General features: G+C 38.0%; 1 protein-coding gene across 1 annotated transcript in view; it reads left to right on the top strand.

Annotated features, from left to right (window-relative positions):
- The first annotated feature begins 4,902 nt into the window (after window positions 1–4,902).
- LOC117345310 (von Willebrand factor D and EGF domain-containing protein-like) overlaps window positions 4,903–23,071 on the top strand; it is a 48,465-nt gene continuing 30,296 nt past the window's right edge. Inside the window, exons 1-8 of the mRNA XM_033908382.1 lie at window positions 4,903–4,973; window positions 5,379–5,780; window positions 6,081–6,137; window positions 17,580–17,864; window positions 19,218–19,310; window positions 19,648–19,792; window positions 21,063–21,259; window positions 21,764–21,840. Of these exons, the coding sequence (XP_033764273.1) occupies window positions 17,841–17,864; window positions 19,218–19,310; window positions 19,648–19,792; window positions 21,063–21,259; window positions 21,764–21,840 (536 nt within the window). The 5' untranslated portion in view covers window positions 4,903–4,973; window positions 5,379–5,780; window positions 6,081–6,137; window positions 17,580–17,840. The remainder of the gene's footprint in view (window positions 4,974–5,378; window positions 5,781–6,080; window positions 6,138–17,579; window positions 17,865–19,217; window positions 19,311–19,647; window positions 19,793–21,062; window positions 21,260–21,763; window positions 21,841–23,071) is intronic.

Here is a 23,071-nt window from a genome sequence, read left to right as displayed (position 1 = left end):
CCTCTCTTGTCAGAGTCCTGCCTGGTACTGTCCAACTCTACCTTGGGTAGCTTGTGAAGTAAACCTCATGTGCATGCTCTTCACATGATCTCCAACTTTCCTCAACTTACCTGAGAAGTGTCAGTGTTAGCATACCCAGCCAAACCAGTTTTACTACTCACCTGGGAACAGCACATGCATTACAGGTATGAATGAACTGTCACGGTTGAGTAACCTCCATAGTAAACTCATAGTAAAATAGTAAACATAGTAGGAATATCCTGACACTTATCAGAACTATATTTTGAATGAAATCAACATCGGGAGGTGTAAAGCGTCTGCTGAAGCCTTATCACAACAGTCATCCGCCGTCCAAGTGTTGTTGTTGACATACGTTTGGATTTGGTTCACACTACGATTGGAAAACAGGACAAGAGAAAAATAATCAGTCATCCTTTTTGGTATGAGTTAGGGGGATCTCAACCCTCGGGAACCTCATGTTTGAGAATTTAAGAATCTCGGTCCCCCTCGGGTTGAGATCCCCCTACTCACCCCAAAAGGGGTGAACTATTCTATTAATCCTACATGGGTGTTCCACATGTGACAAATGTATCTTACATATGCAAAGGTGTAAGAATACTGTGTGATATATTGATTACTCTTATTTGTATCTAACATACCATGATTATAAGAATGTTCAGTAACAGGCTGTGAAACATTGGATTTCTTTCCACTGTTAAGTTACATAACCATCTATGCCATCTGAAACCTCCTCTACTTGTAACTTTTCCCCACTGATCTATATATATTTAAAAACACAATGATATTGCTGTACTGTTGTTTCTTTTGCGTATCGCACTAATGAGATAGGTGGATTTGGCTAGTTAGTCTTTAATCAAACTCAATGTTGTATGTAAAGTATCTACAAATAACTGATAGCCTTGATTCAACAGAGGAGATATTAGTTTGAAAGCCACATTGCAAGCTAAAGAAAGGTATATCCACTTTTTCAATTTCAAACCAAACTTACCCCGGTTTATCTTTTATAAACTATTGTATTTCAGAAAATATGTGTCTTGACGCAACCATTATCTCATTTACTGCTACTTGACGAAAGAGTTGGACATTTTTTGGGATACGGTATTGACAAGGTCTAGAAAGGTGTTAACTTGATTGAGTTTGTAACTGCAAGACAATTTTATTAAAAAATACGCCAGGTCATAATATGTACGTGAATATGGTTTTTTTGAACATGTAGTTACATCATTCCTTCGGACAAAAAGGAACCAACACCCTTCACAGAGGTATTGTACTTGAGTCCACCTTTTTTTAGTTATCTCAAGATTTGCTGGGATCAAATAAAAGATACTAGATTTCATTGTCCCCGGACTTTTTTCTCTGGTTATGGAAATAGCTGGACCAGTTCTTCTTCTTCATTTCATCAGTAAATGAAATTGCCTCTTAATTTATACCACACCAGTATTATACAACCACCTTCCTTTTTTTTCTTACAATATCCTTTCTTGCTTTGAATATCTTCAAAATACCTTCATTCAGGAACAAACCAGTACTCGTAAAAACACCTTAATTACTTTTGCCACTTTGACCGGCATACAATGTCAGCAGTACTTTTTGCTTTGTTTTCTTTGACTCCGTAGTAAACAACATCATTAACTTTGTGTTGTTCGTCATATTGAATTCAGTGTGAGTGTTAGGCTCTAGCTGTTTAATGAAAGATCTAACAAGAGCTTTCTAAGTAATAGTGATACAAACATGTGTCAATTCAAGATGGTCTACTGCTAACCCATTTGTTTTCTGCTGCAGTTTAAGAAATATACCCTGTATTCTTGTATTTCTGAAATGACAACAAGAAATTCCAAAGGGATCGTGGTACCAACCATCGGATGACCTTTATTGCATATCTGTAAGACTGACCTCTCTGCTTTTCTCTTCTTCTTCTTAATCATTTTGGGGAAAAGCTCAACCTAAATATTAATCCATCAGGAACTCTTTATAAAAAGGATTAACAAAGCTTAACTAATACAATTAGAATCTAGATGAATTCAAGAAATGTCCATGAAGAGCTCTCTGAGAAATAGAGATGACAAACTTTAACTAATAGAATTCATAATGGACATCTGTTTGCCATTTTATTTTTCAGTCTGTCTCAAAATGGAGTTTTAACAGATGGGGTCATAGGTCATACCTATACGTGAAACTTGACAAATATCCATGAAGATTTTTCAGTGAATGGCGAAAAAAAATTAAACGGTTGAAAGTTTCCTCGAAAAGGAATTTTCGATACAGGCATATCGATACTTATATTATGCTTAAACGAAGGCATTGAAGTAGAGTCACTCATGGTACTATCAAGTGAATTATACATAGTCATTTTTGCAGGAAAAAACTTTTCATATAGCTAGGAGTTTGTGATTGATGTATATTGAAGACTATTATTTCTGAAGGTATAGAAAATGTTCACATTTACAAATGGTTGTATGATTGTATGTTATTTAAGTGATATGTTTAAGAGTGTAGTATTAATACTTTTAAACACTTTAATCAATTTAGATTTTTGTTTTCTTTAGCTTAATTACTCTAGTTGTGTTTCAGTATATAAAATGTGATGAGGAGTACCTCTTCGGAGACACGCTGGTATCCACATAGCTTCAAGTTCGACTGATTCAAGGTCAGATTCAGGTTTGGTACAGTTGTCCCACATAGCATAGGAGTATTCCAATACTGGTCGATTATATGAAGCTTATAAAGTTTTTTGTTATTGTTTTCCTATCAATTCAAGCTTTTAGAACACGAAGTATACATAGAGTTAGATTTTTGATAAAGATTTGAAATATAATCCACCTATATTCCATTACTAGTAAATGTTATGTCTAAGTAGCTGTGATATTCATGTTTTGCAATTCGATTATTGTTAAATAGAAGTATGATCAATATTCAGCCTCCGAGTGAAGTTCTTAGCTATTGTTTTATATAGAGTAAAGAGAATTTGCCATCTATCAACACATCATTAATCATTTAAGTAGGTGTTTCAAGATCATTAGTATTGTGTACTATAACGTTGAGAGAGTTGCCATCAGCAAGGAGTTTTATATATGATGTTACAATATTGGTGACGTCATTAATGAAAAAAAAAGAAACAGAAAGGGGCCAAGGCAAGATCCTTGAGGGACTCCTGCAGATATAAGTCTAGTGCTCGATTTATAAGATTTACCTTTAATTCCATAAGTTTTTAATTTGTGTAAGAGACCTAAATGTAACATTCTCTCAAAAGCATTACTTATGTCAAGGAAAATAAAGGGTTAATATTTACCTTGGTCTAAAGCACTGCTTATAGTATTTTAAATAGCAGCTAATTGATTTACTGTTGAGTCACTTCATCGAAAACCTCACTGGTGTTCACTGAACATATTATGAACTGAAATATAATTTTAAGTATATTTAAAAATCTTTTCAAATATCTTGGATTTATCTACTAGATAATATTTTATTAAACTACAGAGTGAGTGGATATATTAACGAAGGCGAAATATATTTAACAATAATTGGAATGATACCATCAGGTCCAGCTGGTCTGTTTTAATTAAGAATATGAAAATGATCAACAATATCTTGCTCAGTTATAATAATATAAGATAGTTCAAAATGGGTCAGGGGAGGTAAGTTAGGTAGGTAAGTTTGGTTTGGTTTGGTTTATTTTGTTTAACGTCCTATTTAACAGCTAAGGTCATTTAAGGACGACCTCCCGTGCGTGCGACATGCATGCGTTGTGGTGAGTGCGTATGTGTGTTTTGGGAGGCTGCGGTATGTCCGTGTTAAGTCTCCTTGTGATAGGCCGGAACTTTTTTGCCGATTTATAGTGCTACCTCACTGAAGCATACTGCCGAAGACACCCAGCAGCACACCCCACCCGGTCACATTATACTGACAACGGGCGAACCAGTCGTCTCACTCCAAATATGCTGAGCGCTAAGCAGGAGTAGCAACTACCTATTTTTAAAGACTCTGGTATGTCTCGGCTAGGGGACAGAACCTAAAGCCTTCCTCACAGGGGCGAACGCTCAACTTAAGGCCAAAAGTGAGGCATTGTCAAGGGAGACATTAGGAAGATGAAAGTTCAGAAAGAAGAGAAAAGATAAGATCCCAAATTTAGTCGCCTCTTACGATCATGCAATGGGGGCAGCAGGTACAATTCTTACGCCCTACCTGCAGGGCAGAGGTAGGTAAGTGGCTACAACCTCAGAGGCATTGTTTGTAATGAAGTTATTAAATGTTTCAGCTTTATCTGAATATAAATTTAAAAGTTATATATTCAGAGGATAGTATTAAGTGTTGTTATTAGTAATTATGCCCAAGGACATAACTATGTACCAGCATTTCTTCGGATTAACGGATTTGTCAACAAGAGAATTATGTAATTTTTTCATTTAAACATCCTTAGTTGGCCTAATCAAACAAAATTTATGGTGTCATTCCAAAAACTTCTAAACTTAACCAAATCTTGTTCCATATATTTTGCTTTAACTTTTCTTTGTGATCTTTTTTTGTCTCAATTTATCTAACCGGTCATCCATAGTTTGTCATTAGGATGCACAATAACAGTTTTATGTGGAATATGTGTGATATTAACAGAGGTTTTTTCTCTAGACAATCGAATATAATTCAATTACGTTATTGCTTTGAACTGTGAATATGATTGTGGATTGTAAAGATATGCACTGCCATGCCAGTCAGTTCTAATCTTGTTTATCCATGATGCCGTTAAACATGCCATGCCAAAAGTAAAGTTCATCTAGTGTACTGATAACATTATGTAATTTTAACAGATGTCAACTCTTTTTAGATTGTCGTTTATACAAGTCTTAGTTCTGTATATATATCCTTATCTACAGGTTTATAAACCTAGTGCCAGGACAGCATCACTCTGGTGGTCGTCAGAATGGTGTTAAACACGGTTGCAATATGGATCGCAGCATGTAAGTTAATAGATAGTTTGGTATTATGATCATTACGATTATGACTGGTTAAATATTGGTTATTGGTTCATTTTATGTATGAGTAAGCGTTTTGTATTGTAGAAACAGACTTGTTATTAACGAATAATTATGACATAACATATACATTATTGTTTTTATTGACAATTTATTTAACAATTAAACGCTTGGTAGATTGTATTTATTGGCAAGATCAATGCAATCTGGGTGACAGATAAATAGAATGGCAACCATTAGGCTTTTTTAGCAGTTTCATTGGCATTTACCGTAATTGGACTTACAGTAGGCGCTTTGAAATTGAAGAACATGTTGAGCAATATTTTGCAAATAGTGTTTTTTTATGCTAATTGATGCCAGTATGCTTAGTCGTTCCTGTTAAAACCCTAGTTGCTGTAGTTGCGGCTGACGAATGTACTTCGTATGGTATTTTATCGGACACACACCGAAGTACCCTGTTCGAGCCGGAAGCTACCGACAAACTCCTATGCGACAGAGCGTTATCGACCGGATGGTACCGATTCACAAATGGTGACATGCCAACTTCCTGTGTGCCGACCTTCCACTGCGGCACACAGGTTCCTATATGGTTAAACGGCCAGCTACCAACAGTCCAGGGAACTACCGCCACTCTTCAAGCGTGCTACAATTTCGGAAAAACCGTTAGTCCCTCTACGTATGGAGGGTCCGACTGTTGTCACATATCTCAACAAGTACAGGTGAAAAATTGTGGCAGTTTCAACGTGTATCACCTATCTAGAACAAGTTCGTGCAATATGGCTTACTGTGCTGGTAAGTGCTATACGTACAAAGTGCGTATGTCATCATTTGATTCATAACATTGTATCAAATATCATCACTTTCATCAGTATTGATATTTCATCTGATTGTTCATGTATATATATTAGTTACAACTGAAATGACGTACGCTTCAACCATCAATAAACAAAGTTCAGTAAGTGATTGATGCTTCATTAATAAATGAGTTCCGAACAAAACAATTACATTTGAATTTTACGGAAATATTATATCTGTATTAGGACGAAAAGATCAATGAACAAATGGACTTTTTATCATAACTTTTCGTTACAGGTCACGCACGGGTATGTGCTATTGGGCAAGCCAACTACGCATCACCCAACTGCACTGGTAAGTTTCAGTTGAACTATTCAATGAAGAGACTGAAGTATAAGGTTGGTTGCAATTTTCTAATTAGGGTGTTCAGGTGGCACAGTGGTAACACACTTAGACGGCCGGGGTTCGATACCCTGATCGGATGTGAAAAGGTATGGGTCTGTAGCAGTGGTTCTGCTCCGGGATCGTACATGTACTACAAACATGACAGCTCTGTGAAGTATTCGTTTATTCTATGGTATAAAAACCCTATAATAACAATGTAACAATAGTAAATATCACAATCTTAAAACCTTCTTCTCCTAGACAAATAGTTAACTCGTCCAGTGAAACGCAAATGGCTAAAGCATTTAGTACAAACACGCTTCACTATATAAATTCTACTTAACCAAAATACTAGATAACCCAGTCGCAATCATGCATTACAAAGGAAACGAACTGACAACGTTACGCTATGCACAACTAAGCAAAATAAACAGTTACTTCTAAACAAATGCTATCGAATCGATTGCGACTCAATTACAATTACAGAGATAGATAAAATACACATTATTAGCAAAATACCACAAGGCTTACAAATGTACGGAAATAACAAAACCTACCTCTTCAAAAAGGAAGAGGGCTTAATCCAAGGGGAAATAACCCGTAGATGGCCGGTTACAGACAATGATGCATATCTACAAATGATATTCAGATGTCATAATATACTGCTAAAGGAAATCGAACATTTACTTTTACAAGAATCTCGAAAACAATAATACTGGTGAAAATATAAAGCCAGAACATATCTTCTTTATAATATAAAAGACAAACATGAATTTCTAATACTATGAAATTCAAATTACCACAAAATAGATTGACTTGTACTCGAGAATAAATTAAATCTAACAAAACATTGATCCTTACGAGCAAATACAAATACGATCAGTACATTGTAGTAATGGACAATATAATCAACATAAAACATTATCTTCTCGTTATTGTTGCATTCTGGGGATTGGTAGGTATCTCCCTCTTGGTTGGCTTCTGGTTTCGTCTAATAAATGGCAAGAACTGGTTAATGATAGGATCCTGAGACTGCAACCGTCTCCAAATCTGTGGTGTCATGGTCTGTACCTCATGTACATCATCTTCCATTACATCGACAGCATCAGCAGACATGCATACACTTTCCACCAAAGAATCCTCATCTTTGGTAAGAGACTGTCACATCGCTTGGATACTGAGTGAGGCAACACTCTCTGTATGTCCCTGGTTCTCGACTGTCTCAGTTATAGCTGGTGTGTGAAGTCTTGATAATGTGTCGGCGTCTATGTTGTGTTTACCCGGCCGATACTTGATATAAAAGTCGTAGGCAGACAACGCTGAGAGCCACCGATGACCTGTTGCATCCAACTTTGCCTAAGTGAGTATGTAAGTCAACGGATTATTGTCAGTATAAACGGTGAAAGTCCTCCCATAACGATAAACGTGGGATTTCTCCGACACTGCTCACTTGAGTCCTAAAAATTCCAGTTTGTTGGAGGGGTAATTCCGCTCTGACTTGCTGATTCCTCTGCTGGCATAGGAGATGGGTCGGAGGGAGTTATCCTGCCGCTGATACAGTACCGCTCCCAATCCATGAGACGAAGCATCAACATGAAGCTCGAATGGTAATGAATAATCCGGATATGCCAACACCACAGGACTACACAGGATGTCCTTTAACTTCTGGAAGGCGTTGGTATGATGCTCATGCCACATAAACGGGGTTGGACTGGCTTGTGGAGCTCTCTTAGACTTAGTCCGAGTAGGTGGAAGCAATTCGTTGAGTAGCCTCGCAATCCTACTGAAGTTCTGAACCAACTTCCGGTTATACCCTACAAAACCGAGAAACTGTCGAAGTTGTTCAGCATTGGTTGGTTCCGGCCAATCTCGTACCTTCTAAATTTTGGAGGGGTCTAGCTCAATACCTCTCGCTGAAACCACATGTCCAACAAAGGTAACCTAATCTCGAAGGAAATCGCACTTCTTCGGGGACAGCTTCAAGTTACTTTCTCTCAACCGCTGAAATACTTTCTTGAGTCGATCCAGATGTTCGTCGTTAGTCTCGGCGAAAATAATCAGTTCATCAGTGTAAACCAGACAGATGGTAAGGTTATATTCTCCCATAGCTTGTTCCATGAGTCTCTGGAAAGTTGCAGGTGCGTTGGTCAAACCAAATGGCATGCGGTTAAACCAAGAAACCAAGTGGCCGTACTGTAAAAGCAGTTCTCTTCTTGTGTTCTTCCTCAATGGCAATCTGATGATACCCTGACTTGAGATCAAGATTACTAAAGAATTTCGATTCTGACAAGCACTCCAAAATATCATCGATCTTAGCAATAGCATAAGAGTCGCGAACAGTAACACTGTTCAATCTTCTGAAATATATGCACATGCGTAGAAAGTTATCCTTCTTCCTTACTAGAACTATTTTGCTAGCGAAAGAAATGTGACTTAGTCGAATGATTCCCGCAGACAACAACTGTTACAAGTGTGTTCTAACCTCCTCATACATCGATAGCGGTATCTTGTGATGTCGTTGTTTAAAATGTCTGCTATCTGACAACTCTATACTGTGTTCCACCAGGTTGGTACATCAAAGGTCGTTGTCATCATAGGAAAAGATATCCTCCTGGTGAGTTCAATCCCAGCCTGCAATTCATCTCCAGCGACAACTGATTGGGAGAGATTAATCTTGTCCATGAATTCCGTTAGCACATTCTGAGTACTGTCTGGCAACTCCTCAACAGTTACTGGCTGTAATTCACAAAGGACAGCACCAGGCTGGATAGCATAGGCCTGTGTTGTAACATTGGGTAACAGCACATCTACACAGTTGCTGGACTCAAAGTCACAGTCATGAAACTAAAGATGGACTGACGTCAATATCACTTGGTAGTGTAGACTTAGGTGATGGATACAGAACTTTCCTATCTAGCACCCCTTTAACTGTCAAAGAAGAGTTCGGTTTCAAGGTGTACCTGGACTAACTGATGTTCTTGACTAAGGCAATAACATTCTGGTTTCTCACCATATCGCGATTCCGATTAGCTAAACCCCTGAAATCTAAAAACCATGGCGCGGCTATGTTAGTATGCTGAGCATATCTGACTCCATGCTCCTGTAGACAGTCATCCATCAACACCATCAAGTATGTTCCAATCAGCAAGGGTACCTTCTAGCTGTACAAACTCTCAGGAACTACCAATAAAAGACAGGTTACCTCCCTTGTCTTCCCTAAACCATTAAACTCGATAAGGGCTTCCACATATCCACTCACTGTATGGCAACTGCTCCTCTTCAGCACACTCAACTTTAACGAACCTGGTGCACAGGAAGATGAGATAAGTGTCTCTTAAGGTAAACTTCACTGATTGTCGAAACAGTCGCGCCTGTGTCCAAAAGTGCGTTGGTTTGCATACCCTCAATGCTTACTTCAACTTCATTGGAACTTCCTACCAGCGCACTTGTCATCGCAACATTACCAGTAGCCGATATCCCGGGACTGGTTCCATCAGCACCTACCGTTTGTCCCGTGGGGCAGGTGGCTCGAAGTTTAAATCTCCTGGTAAAACTGCTTCACATCTCGCTTTAATGTGTCCCGGTTGATGACATCTCCAGCAAATCAAATCATACCTATCTTGTTGATTTGTGCGTCTACCATTCCCTTGGTTAGGAAAACCTTGTCCTCTAGCCTGTTGTCTCTGTCTCTAATCGTTGTTCCTGTCAGGCTGTTGTCTCTTCTCAAACTTCTGCTCCAAACTCTTAATGGCGGCAGTAAGCTTGCTGACCATGGCTTTCAAATTATCTCCATCTGCAGTGTCTGGTGTTGTGCTAGCTGTATTTGCTGTTCCTGTCTTCTGCTTGGTGCTGGTAGATCCCAAAACTCTCTCACGTGCCCTCTCTTTTGATCGGATAGCCACACAGAGTTCTCACAATCATAAATGGTATCTGGTTTGTGGCCTCCTAACTCCCATCCGCATAACTGTCTCTGCAGCATTTTCCTTCAAAAAACGTCTTATAGACTGGCCAGTGACATCGGTATTCCTCCCGGCATCAATTAGGCACTGGACCTCAAAAAGCCACAGATCGAAGGAAGAGTCTCCCTTACCGCGTTCTCTAGAAAATGAAGGCAGCTTGTAAAAACGAGTATCAATTGTAGATGACGTAGTAGGGGGCGGCGCATCAGCAGTTTTGTCTCGACCAGAACCAGCAACAGCACCATCTTCTTGATCAATCTTTACCTTAGGTAAGCCATCTGTGGAGACTAGGAACTCAAACATCTGTTTCTGCACCTTGTCCAAATCGTCACCTTGGGCACCTGTCGTCGATAAATCTCTGCCATAGCTCTGAACGGATTCTCATCAGACGACTTCTGAGGCTTCGGTAGATTAAGATCTCATTTAGATGGTGTAGCCATGACAACTAGTATAGAGGCTATATAAACTAAACAGGTACTTGGCATATATGCTATAATATCAACAGACAAATTTCTAATACTATGAAATTCAAATTACCACAAAAAAATTGACAAATACACTAATCCTTACGAGCAAATACAAATACGATCAGTACATTGTAGTAATGGACAATATAATCAACATAAAATATTATCTGTACTTACAATTCAATAGCACAGCTCAGATGAAATATCAAAATGTCTCCTAGATGGAAAACCAGACCGCCATCGTTCAAATCTAATACGGGTGTGATAGATTACCGCGCAGTGCGCACACTGACCACTGGGCAATAGGAATAAAAATAAAAATTTAACCTTGACATTACTGAGAACCGGTTTACAAAGCATGATAATATACTACATACAGTTCCGTCACAAAGTACCGGACCGGATCTCAATTATATAAAACTTAAAAATTGTACCCTACTATAGGTCACCTGCCCGACCACGTAGGTTTCCTCCCGGTTCTCCGGTTTCCTCCCACAGTAAGACCCCTTGCGAGTTTGTCCCCGCCAAGAAGTGTGATCAATATAAGTTGTTATTCCAACCATACAATGGTGGTGGTATCTGTGTATTAGTATTCACACTGTACATTGGTGGTGATATCTGTGTAGTAGTATTCACACTGTACAATGGTGGTGATATATGTGTAGTAGTATTCACACTGTACAATGGTGGTGGTATCTGTGTAGTAGTATTCACACCGTACAATGGTGGTGGTATTTGTGTAGTAGTATTCACACTGTACAATGGTGGTGATATATGTGTAGTAGTATTCACACTGTACAATGGTGATATCTGTGTAGTAGTATTCATACTGTACAATGGTGATATCTGTGTAGTAGTATTCATACTGTACAATGGTGATATCTGTGTAGTAGTATTCACTCCGTACAATGGTGATATCTGTGTAGTAGTATTCATACTGTACAATGGTGGTATCTGTGTAGTAGTATTCACACCGTACAATGGTGGTGATATCTGTGTAGTAGTATTCACACTGTACAATGGTGGTGATATATGTGTAGTAGTATTCACACTGTACAATGGTGGTGATATCTGTGTAGTAGTATTCACACCGTACAATGGTGGTGGTATCTGTGTAGTAGTATTCACACTGTACAATGGTCATGATATATGTGTAGTATTATTCACACTGTACAATGGTCATGATATCTGTGTAGTAGTATTCACACTGTACAATGGTGATATCTGTGTAGTAGTATTCCCACTGTACAATGGTGGTGGTATCTGTGTAGTAGTATTCACACTGTACAGTGGTGGTGATATCTGTGTAGTAGTATTCACACTGTACAATGGTGGTGATATCTGTGTAGTAGTATTCACACTGTACAATGGTGGTGATATCTGTGTAGTAGTATTCACACTGTACAATGGTCATGATATATGTGTAGTAGTATTCACTCCGTACATTGGTGGTGGTATCTGTGTAGTAGTATTCACACCGTACAATGGTGATATCTGTGTAGTAGTATTCACACCGTACAATGGTCATGATATCTGTGTAGTAGTATTCACACAGTACAATGGTGGTGATATCTGTGTAGTAGTATTCACACCGTACAATGGTCATGATATATGTGTAGTAGTATTCACACAGTACAATGGTGGTGGTATCTGTGTAGTAGTATTCATACTGTACAATGGTGATATCTGTGTAGTAGTATTCACACTGTACAATGGTGGTGATATCTGTGTAGTAGTATTCATACCGTACAATGGTGATGGTATCTGTGTAGTAGTATTCATACTGTACAATGGTGATATCTGTGTAGTAGTATTCATACTGTACAATGGTGATATCTGTGTAGTAGTATTCACACCGTACAATGGTCATGATATCTGTGTAGTAGTATTCACACTGTACAATGGTCATGATATCTGTGTAGTAGTATTCACACCGTACAATGGTGGTGGTATCTGTGTAGTAGTATTCACACCGTACAATGGTGGTTGTATTTGTGTAGTAGTATTCACACCGTACAATGGTGATATCTGTGTAGTAGTATTCATACTGTACAATGGTCATGATATCTGTGTAGTAGTATTCACACCGTACAATGGTGGTGATACCTGTGTAGTAGTATTCACACCGTACAATGGTGGTGATATCTGTGTAGTAGTATTCACACCGTACAATGGTGGTGATATCTGTGTAGTAGTATTCACACCGTACAATGGTGGTGGTATCTGTGTAGTAGTATTCACACCGTACAATGGTGGTTGTATTTGTGTAGTAGTATTCACACTGTACAATGGTCATGATATCTGTGTAGTAGTATTCACACTGTACAATGGTGGTGATATCTGTGTAGTAGTATTCACACTGTACAATGGTGGTGGTATCTGTGTAGTAGTATTCATACTGTACAATGGTGATGGTATCTGTGTAGTAGTATTCATACTGTACAATGGTGATATCTGTGTAGTAGTATTCATACTGTACAATGGTGATATCTGTGTAGTAGTATTCACACCGTACAATGGTCATGATATCTGTGTAGTAGTATTCACACTGTACAATGGTCATGATATCTGTGTAGTAGTATTCACACCGTACAATGGTGGTGGTATCTGTGTAGTAGTATTCACACCGTACAATGGTGGTTGTATTTCTGTAGTAGTATTCACACTGTACAATGGTCATGATATCTGTGTAGTAGTATTCACACTGTACAATGGTGGTGATATATGTGTAGTAGTATTTATACTGTACAATGGTGGTGATATCTGTGTAGTAGTATTCACACCGTACAATGGTGGTGGTATCTGTGTAGTAGTATTCACACCGTACAATGGTGTTGATATCTGTGTAGTAGTATTCACACCGTACAATGGTGGTGGTATTTGTGTAGTAGTATTCACACCGTACAATGGTGGTGGTATCTGTGTAGTAGTATTCACACTGTACAATGGTGATATCTGTGTAGTAGTATTCATACTGTACAATGGTGGTGATATCTGTGTAGTAGTATTCATACTGTACAATGGTGGTGATATCTGTGTAGTAGTATTCATACTGTACAATGGTGGTGATATCTGTGTAGTAGTATTCATACTGTACAATGGTCATGATATATGTGTAGTAGTATTCACACTGTACAATGGTGATATCTGTGTAGTAGTATTCATACTGTACAATGGTGGTGGTATCTGTGTAGTAGTATTCATACTGTACAATGGTGGTGATATCTGTGTAGTAGTATTCATACTGTACAATGGTCATGATATATGTGTAGTAGTATTCACACTGTACAATGGTCATGATATCTGTGTAGTAGTATTCACACCGTACAATGGTGGTGATATCTGTGTAGTAGTATTCACACTGTACAATGGTGATATCTGTGTAGTAGTATTCACACCGTACAATGGTGGTGATATCTGTGTAGTAGTATTCACACCGTACAATGGTGGTGATATCTGTGTAGTAGTATTCACACTGTACAATGGTGGTGATATCTGTGTAGTAGTATTCACACTGTACAATGGTGGTGATATCTGTGTAGTAGTATTCACACTGTACAATGGTGATATCTGTGTAGTAGTATTCACACTGTACAATGGTGATATCTGTGTAGTAGTATTCATACTGTACAATGGTGGTGGTATCTGTGTAGTAGTATTCACACCGTACAATGGTCATGATATATGTGTAGTAGTATTCACACTGTACAATGGTGGTGATATCTGTGTAGTAGTATTCACACTGTACAATGGTGGTGGTATTTGTGTAGTAGTATTCACACTGTACAATGGTGGTGGTATCTGTGTAGTAGTATTCACACCGTACAATGGTGGTGATATCTGTGTAGTAGTATTCACACTGTACAATGGTGATATAAGTGTAGTAGTATTCACACTGTACAATGGTCATGATATCTGTGTAGTAGTATTCACACTGTACAATGGTGGTGATATCTGTGTAGTAGTATTCATACCGTACAATGGTGATGGTATCTGTGTAGTAGTATTCATACTGTACAATGGTGATATCTGTGTAGTAGTATTCATACTGTACAATGGTGATATCTGTGTAGTAGTATTCACACCGTACAATGGTCATGATATCTGTGTAGTAGTATTCACACTGTACAATGGTCATGATATCTGTGTAGTAGTATTCACACCGTACAATGGTGGTGGTATCTGTGTAGTAGTATTCACACCGTACAATGGTGGTTGTATTTGTGTAGTAGTATTCACACTGTACAATGGTCATGATATCTGTGTAGTAGTATTCACACTGTACAATGGTGGTGATATCTGTGTAGTAGTATTCACACTGTACAATGGTGGTGGTATCTGTGTAGTAGTATTCATACTGTACAATGGTGATGGTATCTGTGTAGTAGTATTCATACTGTACAATGGTGATATCTGTGTAGTAGTATTCATACTGTACAATGGTGATATCTGTGTAGTAGTATTCACACCGTACAATGGTCATGATATCTGTGTAGTAGTATTCACACTGTACAATGGTCATGATATCTGTGTAGTAGTATTCACACCGTACAATGGTGGTGGTATCTGTGTAGTAGTATTCACACCGTACAATGGTGGTTGTATTTGTGTAGTAGTATTCACACTGTACAATGGTCATGATATCTGTGTAGTAGTATTCACACTGTACAATGGTGGTGATATATGTGTAGTAGTATTTATACTGTACAATGGTGGTGATATCTGTGTAGTAGTATTCACACCGTACAATGGTGGTGGTATCTGTGTAGTAGTATTCACACCGTACAATGGTGTTGATATCTGTGTAGTAGTATTCACACCGTACAATGGTGGTGGTATTTGTGTAGTAGTATTCACACCGTACAATGGTGGTGGTATCTGTGTAGTAGTATTCACACTGTACAATGGTGATATCTGTGTAGTAGTATTCACACTGTACAATGGTGATATCTGTGTAGTAGTATTCACACCGTACAATGGTGGTGATATCTGTGTAGTAGTATTCACACCGTACAATGGTGGTGATATCTGTGTAGTAGTATTCACACTGTACAATGGTGGTGATATCTGTGTAGTAGTATTCACACTGTACAATGGTGGTGATATCTGTGTAGTAGTATTCACACTGTACAATGGTGATATCTGTGTAGTAGTATTCACACTGTACAATGGTGATATCTGTGTAGTAGTATTCATACTGTACAATGGTGGTGGTATCTGTGTAGTAGTATTCACACCGTACAATGGTCATGATATATGTGTAGTAGTATTCACACTGTACAATGGTGGTGATATCTGTGTAGTAGTATTCACACTGTACAATGGTGGTGGTATTTGTGTAGTAGTATTCACACTGTACAATGGTGGTGGTATCTGTGTAGTAGTATTCACACCGTACAATGGTGGTGATATCTGTGTAGTAGTATTCACACTGTACAATGGTGATATAAGTGTAGTAGTATTCACACTGTACAATGGTCATGATATCTGTGTAGTAGTATTCACACTGTACAATGGTGATATAAGTGTAGTAGTATTCATACCGTACAATGGTGGTGGTATCTGTGTTGTAGTATTCACACAGTACAATGGTGGTGATATCTGTGTAGTAGTATTCACACCGTACAATGGTGGTGGTATCTGTGTAGTAGTATTCATACTGTACAATGGTGGTGATATCTGTGTAGTAGTATTCACACCGTACAATGGTGGTGATATCTGTGTAGTAGTATTCACACTGTACAATGGTGATATAAGTGTAGTAGTATTCACACTGTACAATGGTCATGATATCTGTGTAGTAGTATTCACACTGTACAATGGTGATATAAGTGTAGTAGTATTCATACCGTACAATGGTGGTGGTATCTGTGTTGTAGTATTCACACAGTACAATGGTGGTGATATCTGTGTAGTAGTATTCACACCGTACAATGGTGTTGATATCTGTGTAGTAGTATTCATACCGTACAATGGTGGTGATATCTGTGTAGTAGTATTCACACCGTACAATGGTCATGATATATGTGTAGTAGTATTCACACCGTACAATGGTGGCGGTATCTGTGTAGTAGTATTCACACTGTACAATGGTGGTGGTATCTGTGTAGTAGTATTCACACCGTACAATGGTGGTGGTATTTGTGTAGTAGTATTCACACTGTACAATGGTGGTGATATCTGTGTAGTAGTATTCACACCGTACAATGGTGGTGGTATCTGTGTAGTAGTATTCACACTGTACAATGGTGGTGATATCTGTGTAGTAGTATTCACACCGTACAATGGTGGTGGTATCTGTGTAGTAGTATTCACACCGTACAATGGTCATGATATCTGTGTAGTAGTATTCACACTGTACAATGGTCATGATATCTGTGTAGTAGTATTCACACTGTACAATGGTGGTGGTATTTGTGTAGTAGTATTCACACTGTACAATGGTGGTGATATCTGTGTAGTAGTATTCACACTGTACAATGGTCATGATATATGTGTAGTAGTATTCACACCGTACAATGGTGGTGGTATCTGTGTAGTAGTATTCACACCGTACAATGGTGGTGATATCTGTGTAGTAGTATTCACACCGTACAATGGTGGTGATATCTGTGTAGTAGTATTCACACCGTACAATGGTGGCGGTATCTGTGTAGTAGTATTCATACCGTACAATGGTGGTGATATCTTTGTAACGGTATAGTGGTTGTGGTAATTGAGGCCCGTTTAAAAAACAAAATGCGTCAAAAAGCAACACAAAAGCTAAAGAAGCATCTTGGTGATGGTGATGAAGATGGCAAGTTAGTAAAACAGTCATAATAACAGTAGCAAAACCAAACTAATACGAGTTACTACAGATACTAAGTTACAGATGTTATTATCAATATAGATACACCTAACCAATGTAGACAATGAAAATGTTATATAAACAACTAGTAAAAGTGCTTGAAACATTTCAAGAAAATATTTATTTACTATTTCGATAGAGCTCTATCCCAAAATGGCACATTCCCCCGTCCTTGGTGAACCCTACGTCGACTCTGGAAATGGTATCAAATGTTATACCTGTGACTGCAGCGGTCAAGTAAAATTCCCGTGTCACGTTCCTTACCCCAAGGGAGTACCAGCATGCAGCGTTTGAGGTCACGTGGACAGTAAACGGTGTTCCAGTCACCTACACTAATGGCACCCGTGTAAGCCAGATTCTGACAAACGACGGAAGAGACGCAACGTTGGACGGAATATATATGAAAGGCCACTTAGACACTGAGGTGAGCATGTATTGTGTCGAGTTAAAAGTTATACAAAATATCTGAAATATCTATAAAGAATATTCACAACGTAACTGCTTATCCTAGTTATAACATCAGATTTGCCTAATAGTATAAATATTAGTCCAAACAATCATTTGTTACGTGTACATTTGAATCTTATTCTGTAACCTTCAGCTCAGGTGTGAGGCGTTCTCGTATTTACGTCTATTCTGTGTCCTACATCTCAGGTGTGAGGCGTGCTCGTACTTACATATATTCTGTATCATACAGCTCAGGTGTGAGGCGGGCTTGTACTTACGTCTATTCTGTGTCCTACATCCCAGGTGTGAGGCGGGCTCGTACTTACATCTATTCTGTATCATACAGCTCAGGTGTGAGGCGGGCTTGTACTTACATCTATTCTGTATCCTACAGCACAGGTGTGAGGCGTGCTTGTACTTACATCTATTCTGTATCCTACATCTCAGGTGTGAGGCGTGCTCGTACTTACATCTATTCTGTATCCTACATCTCAGGTGTGAGGCGTGCTCGTACTTACATCTATTCTGTATCCTGAAGCTCAGGTGTGAGGCGGGCTTGTACTTACATCTATTCTGTATCCTGAAGCTCAGGTGTGAGGCGGGCTTGTACTTACATCTATTCTGTATCCTACAGCTCAGGTGTGAGGCGTGCTCGTACTTACATCTATTCTGTGTCCTACATCTCAGGTGTGAGGCGTGCTCGTACTTACATCTATTCTGTATCCTACATCTCAGGTGTGAGGCGTGCTCGTACTTACATCTATTCTGTATCCTACATCTCAGGTGTGAGGCGTGCTAGTACTTACATCTATTCTGTATCCGACAGCTCAGGTGTGAGGCGTGCTAGTACTTACATATATTCTGTATCCTACAGCTCAGGTGTGAGGCGTGCTCGTACTTACATCTATTCTGTATCCTGAAGCTCAGGTGTGAGGCGGGCTCGTACTTACATCTATTCTGTATCCTACAGCTCAGGTGTGAGGCGTGCTCGTACTTATATATATTCTGTATCCTACATCTCAGGTGTGAGGCGTGCTCGTACTTACATCTATTCTGTGTCCTACATCTCAGGTGTGAGGCGTGCTCGTACTTACATCTATTCTGTATCCTACATCTCAGGTGTGAGGCGTGCTCGTACTTATATATATTTTGTATCCTACATCTCAGGTGTGAGGCGTGCTAGTACTTACATCTATTCTGTATCCTACATCTCAGGTGTGAGGCGTGCTCGTACTTACATCTATTATGTATCCTACATCTCAGGTGTGAGGCGTGCTCGTGTTACATCATTTGATATGTGTGTATATGATTTATACTCTGTATCCTACAGTTGAGGTGTGAGGTACGCTCCTTTTATGACAGTAACTACCGGGGACCTAAGAGCGACACACTGAGAAGTAACGGTTTCTGGGTCGGGATACGGGTAAATGTTTTGAATTACATTTCAAGATTATTGATGCTAAAAGTAATTATAACCAACTCCATTATCCTTACTTCTTAAAACAAATCAATTTAAAACACTTGATATTCATTTAGTATCGATTTGATTAAGATTTTTTTTTTTTTTTCTTTCTTTTGAGAATTTAATATCATCCATCTTTCATACAAAAGAAATAGATTTTAATGTATATTTCAGATTGAATATTTCGGAGTCATCATTAATATTCCACTTTATTCGAGGAAAATATAAAAGCAAGATATCAATTATCCAACGCTGTGTCGGGTTCCTGATAATGCTAAAATATCCATATTTATTGCAGAAACACAACAATTCCATCACGGTAGATGAGAAAGGAGATGAACAAGAAATCACCATTGAATCCACTGTTCCTGTCCCATGCAACAGTCTATTTATGAACACTTGTTCTTTCGAAGTTGAAATGAAATCCAGCGTAGACCCCAATGGTAACTAAACTGTTTATCCTGTATCTCGTCGCTCTGTCACCGGGTTTTTTGGTGTTTGTTTTCACCTAATATTTATAGCATGTATACTCGATGTAAATAAGACGTGTCTCAATTATATGCCCTTTAGTTCGTTACTTAGTGTCAGTGATTTGATTTTCATCATTTTCCCTTGCAGAGTAAGATAACGTTTTTCCCATTCACCCACCAATGTTTTGATAATTGGTAAATGTTACACCCATATGTTACTCCTGATGTTTTCATATGTTGAACCCATTTTATTTGATAATATCTTGGTGGTCGTTGTTTCCAGATACATTGTATGTATGTACATTTCTTTTGTTTGTTATAATCAATATTTGCTTCAGAAGCTTATTTGCGACGTGTAAATTACTTAAAATGAAAGAAATCCAATTGTTAATATTTGACTGTAAGAATGTATGCATGTCTTTTAATCCATTGAATTAGGCTGACGCTAAAACCAAGTTTCTGTAAATATTTCTTAGCCAATTTCCATTTTACTCGATCAAACGCTTTCTCCTGATCAAAAGAAATAATCCCCACCTTCAATAGTTTATATACGCCACTCAAACGTATATTTTCTCCAATGCTCTTGTCTTTTACGAATCGTTTTGGTCTGGATGTATGATGTGTGGTAAAAACGTCTTAATTCTTTCTGCTAATATTTTATTCATTTCATTATACGTTTTTCTCTCATGTTAGATATTTTACAAGTAGATATGCAGATATCTTTTATTGTCAGTTGTAAGTGTATATTGAAATAAATGGTCTTCCTGATTCGGCTAGTAGTAATTGTCAATTTCCAATAAAATATGTGTTTGATACTGGAAATATACCTATACGTTGAGCGTGTGGTTGTCCATTCTGTTTAAAGACGACTACATCCTATACATTTTAATTGCTTTCGAGTGGTTCCTCAATGTTACGGTCTTCTACATTTTCACACCTTTCCTATAACTGTTATTCTGTATCAATCATCAAATATTTTCCAATAATTTCCATTACCGATGATAATAGAATAAAATATATTCGTGAAAGAGGTAGGTTCAAGCCTTCTGTAGTATAACCCAGCTCATGACAGCGAGGTCAAGTCTTAGATTGTGCATGGCAACATTGCTTCAGAAATAACATGTTGAATTTATAAAATGCAATGAGAACAAGAACGTAATTATTGAGTTAAAAACTGTGAATTAACCAGTAGGACTTTGTCAGTATTACCTCAGTGTGTTAAAACTGTTACTATTCTACACAGACGTGTCAACAACTGCTTGTATCTATCAACTGAAATGTGATAAAACTACCCATAAGTACTCTACTACTATCAAAGTGGTCGCTACTAGGGATTTCGTCAAAGACGGAGACCAACAACACGTGCTTGCATTCAGACCACTAAATCAATTCAGTCTGATGAATACAATGTGGCAGGGCTACAATTTTCCTCCAATTCAGGTATAAATATTTAATTCTACGATAAGTTATTTATTTCTCCAATTCAGGTTTTGATACTTATTTCTCCATTCAGTTACTTCTTTAATATATTTCAGGAATTTACACTTAATTTGCCAGTCTGTTACTTATTTCTTCAATTCAGGTATACATACTTGATTTTCCAGTCAATTTATTATATATATCTTCTTTACTGCTCCAACTTAGATACATATCATTAGCTACCTAATTTGACACAAATGGCGTCCTTCTTTCTCCAAAGGTCTCTTGCTGGAGTTTATATACGTGTATATGTCATGTAAATTGTATTACCTATTTACTGGAGTTTATATGTCATGTAAATTGTATTACCTATTTACTGGAGTTTATATGTCATGTAAATTGTATTACCTATTTACTGGAGTTTATATGTCATGTAAATTGTATTACCTATTTACTGGAGTTTATATGTCATGTAAATTGTATTACCTATTTACTGGAGTTTATATATTTATTGTTTTAATATAGATACGATCCAAGGATAGATCTCACGCTATTTGTCCGGCGTTCAGTGATCCTCATATTACCCAGCTAGACAGTAACAAGTGAGTTATACTATTAACACGGCGTTCAGTAACAAGTGAGTTAAACTGTTTACACGGCGTTCAGTAACAAGTGAGTTATACTATTTACACGGCGTTCAGTAACGGGTGAGTTATACTATTTACACGGCGTTCAGTAACAAGTGAGTTATACTATTTACTCGGCGTTCAGTAACAAGTGAGTTATACTATTTACACGGCGTTCAGTAACAAGTGAGTTAAACTATTTACACGGCGTTCAGTAACAAGTGACTTATACTATTTACACGGCGTTCAGTAACAAGTGAGTTATACTATTTACACGGCGTTCAGTAACAGGTTAGTTATACTATTTACACGGCGTTCAGTATCAAGTGAGTTATACTATTTACACGGTGTTCAGTAACAAGTGAGTTATACTATTTACACGGCGTTCAGTAACAAGTGAGTTATACTATTTACACGGCGTTCAGTATCAAGTGAGTTATACTATTTACACGGCGTTCAGTAACAAGTGAGTTATACTATTTACACGGCGTTCACTAACAAGTGAGTTATACTATTTACACGGCGTTTCAGTAACAAGTGAGTTATACTATTTACACGGCGTTCAGTAACAAGTGAGTTATACTATTACACGGCGTTCAGTAATCAAGTGAGTTATACTATTTACACGGCGTTCAGTAACAAGTGAGTTATACTATTTACACGGACGTCAGTAACAAGTGAGTTATACTATTTAACACGGCGTTCAGTAACAAGTGAGTTATACTATTTACACGACGTTCAGTAACAAGTGTAGTTATACTATTTACACGGCGTTCAGTAACAAGTGAGTTATACTATTTACACGGCGTTCAGTAAACAGTGAGTTATACTATTTACACGGCGTTCAGTAACAAGTGCGTTATACTATTTACACGGACGTTCAGTATCAGGTGAGTTATACTATTTACACGGCGTTCAGTAACAAGTGAGTTAAACTATTTACACGGCGTTCAGTAACAAGTGAGTTATACTATTTACACGACGTTCAGTAACCAGTGAGTTATACTATTAACACGGCGTTCAGTAACAAGTGAGTTATACTATTTACACGGCGTTCAGTATCAGGTGAGTTATACTATTAACACGGCGTTCAGTAACAAGTGAGTTATACTATTTACACGGCGTTCAGTATCAGGTGAGTTATACTATTTACACGGCGTTCACTAACAAGTGAGTTATACTATTTACACGGCGTTCAGTAACAAGT

This window comes from Pecten maximus, chromosome 2 (assembly GCF_902652985.1).
Source record: "Pecten maximus chromosome 2, xPecMax1.1, whole genome shotgun sequence".
In the NCBI taxonomy this organism is placed as follows: domain Eukaryota; kingdom Metazoa; phylum Mollusca; class Bivalvia; order Pectinida; family Pectinidae; genus Pecten; species Pecten maximus.
Note: the sequence above shows the minus strand (reverse complement) of the source record. Positions and strands in the feature narration are given on the sequence as shown.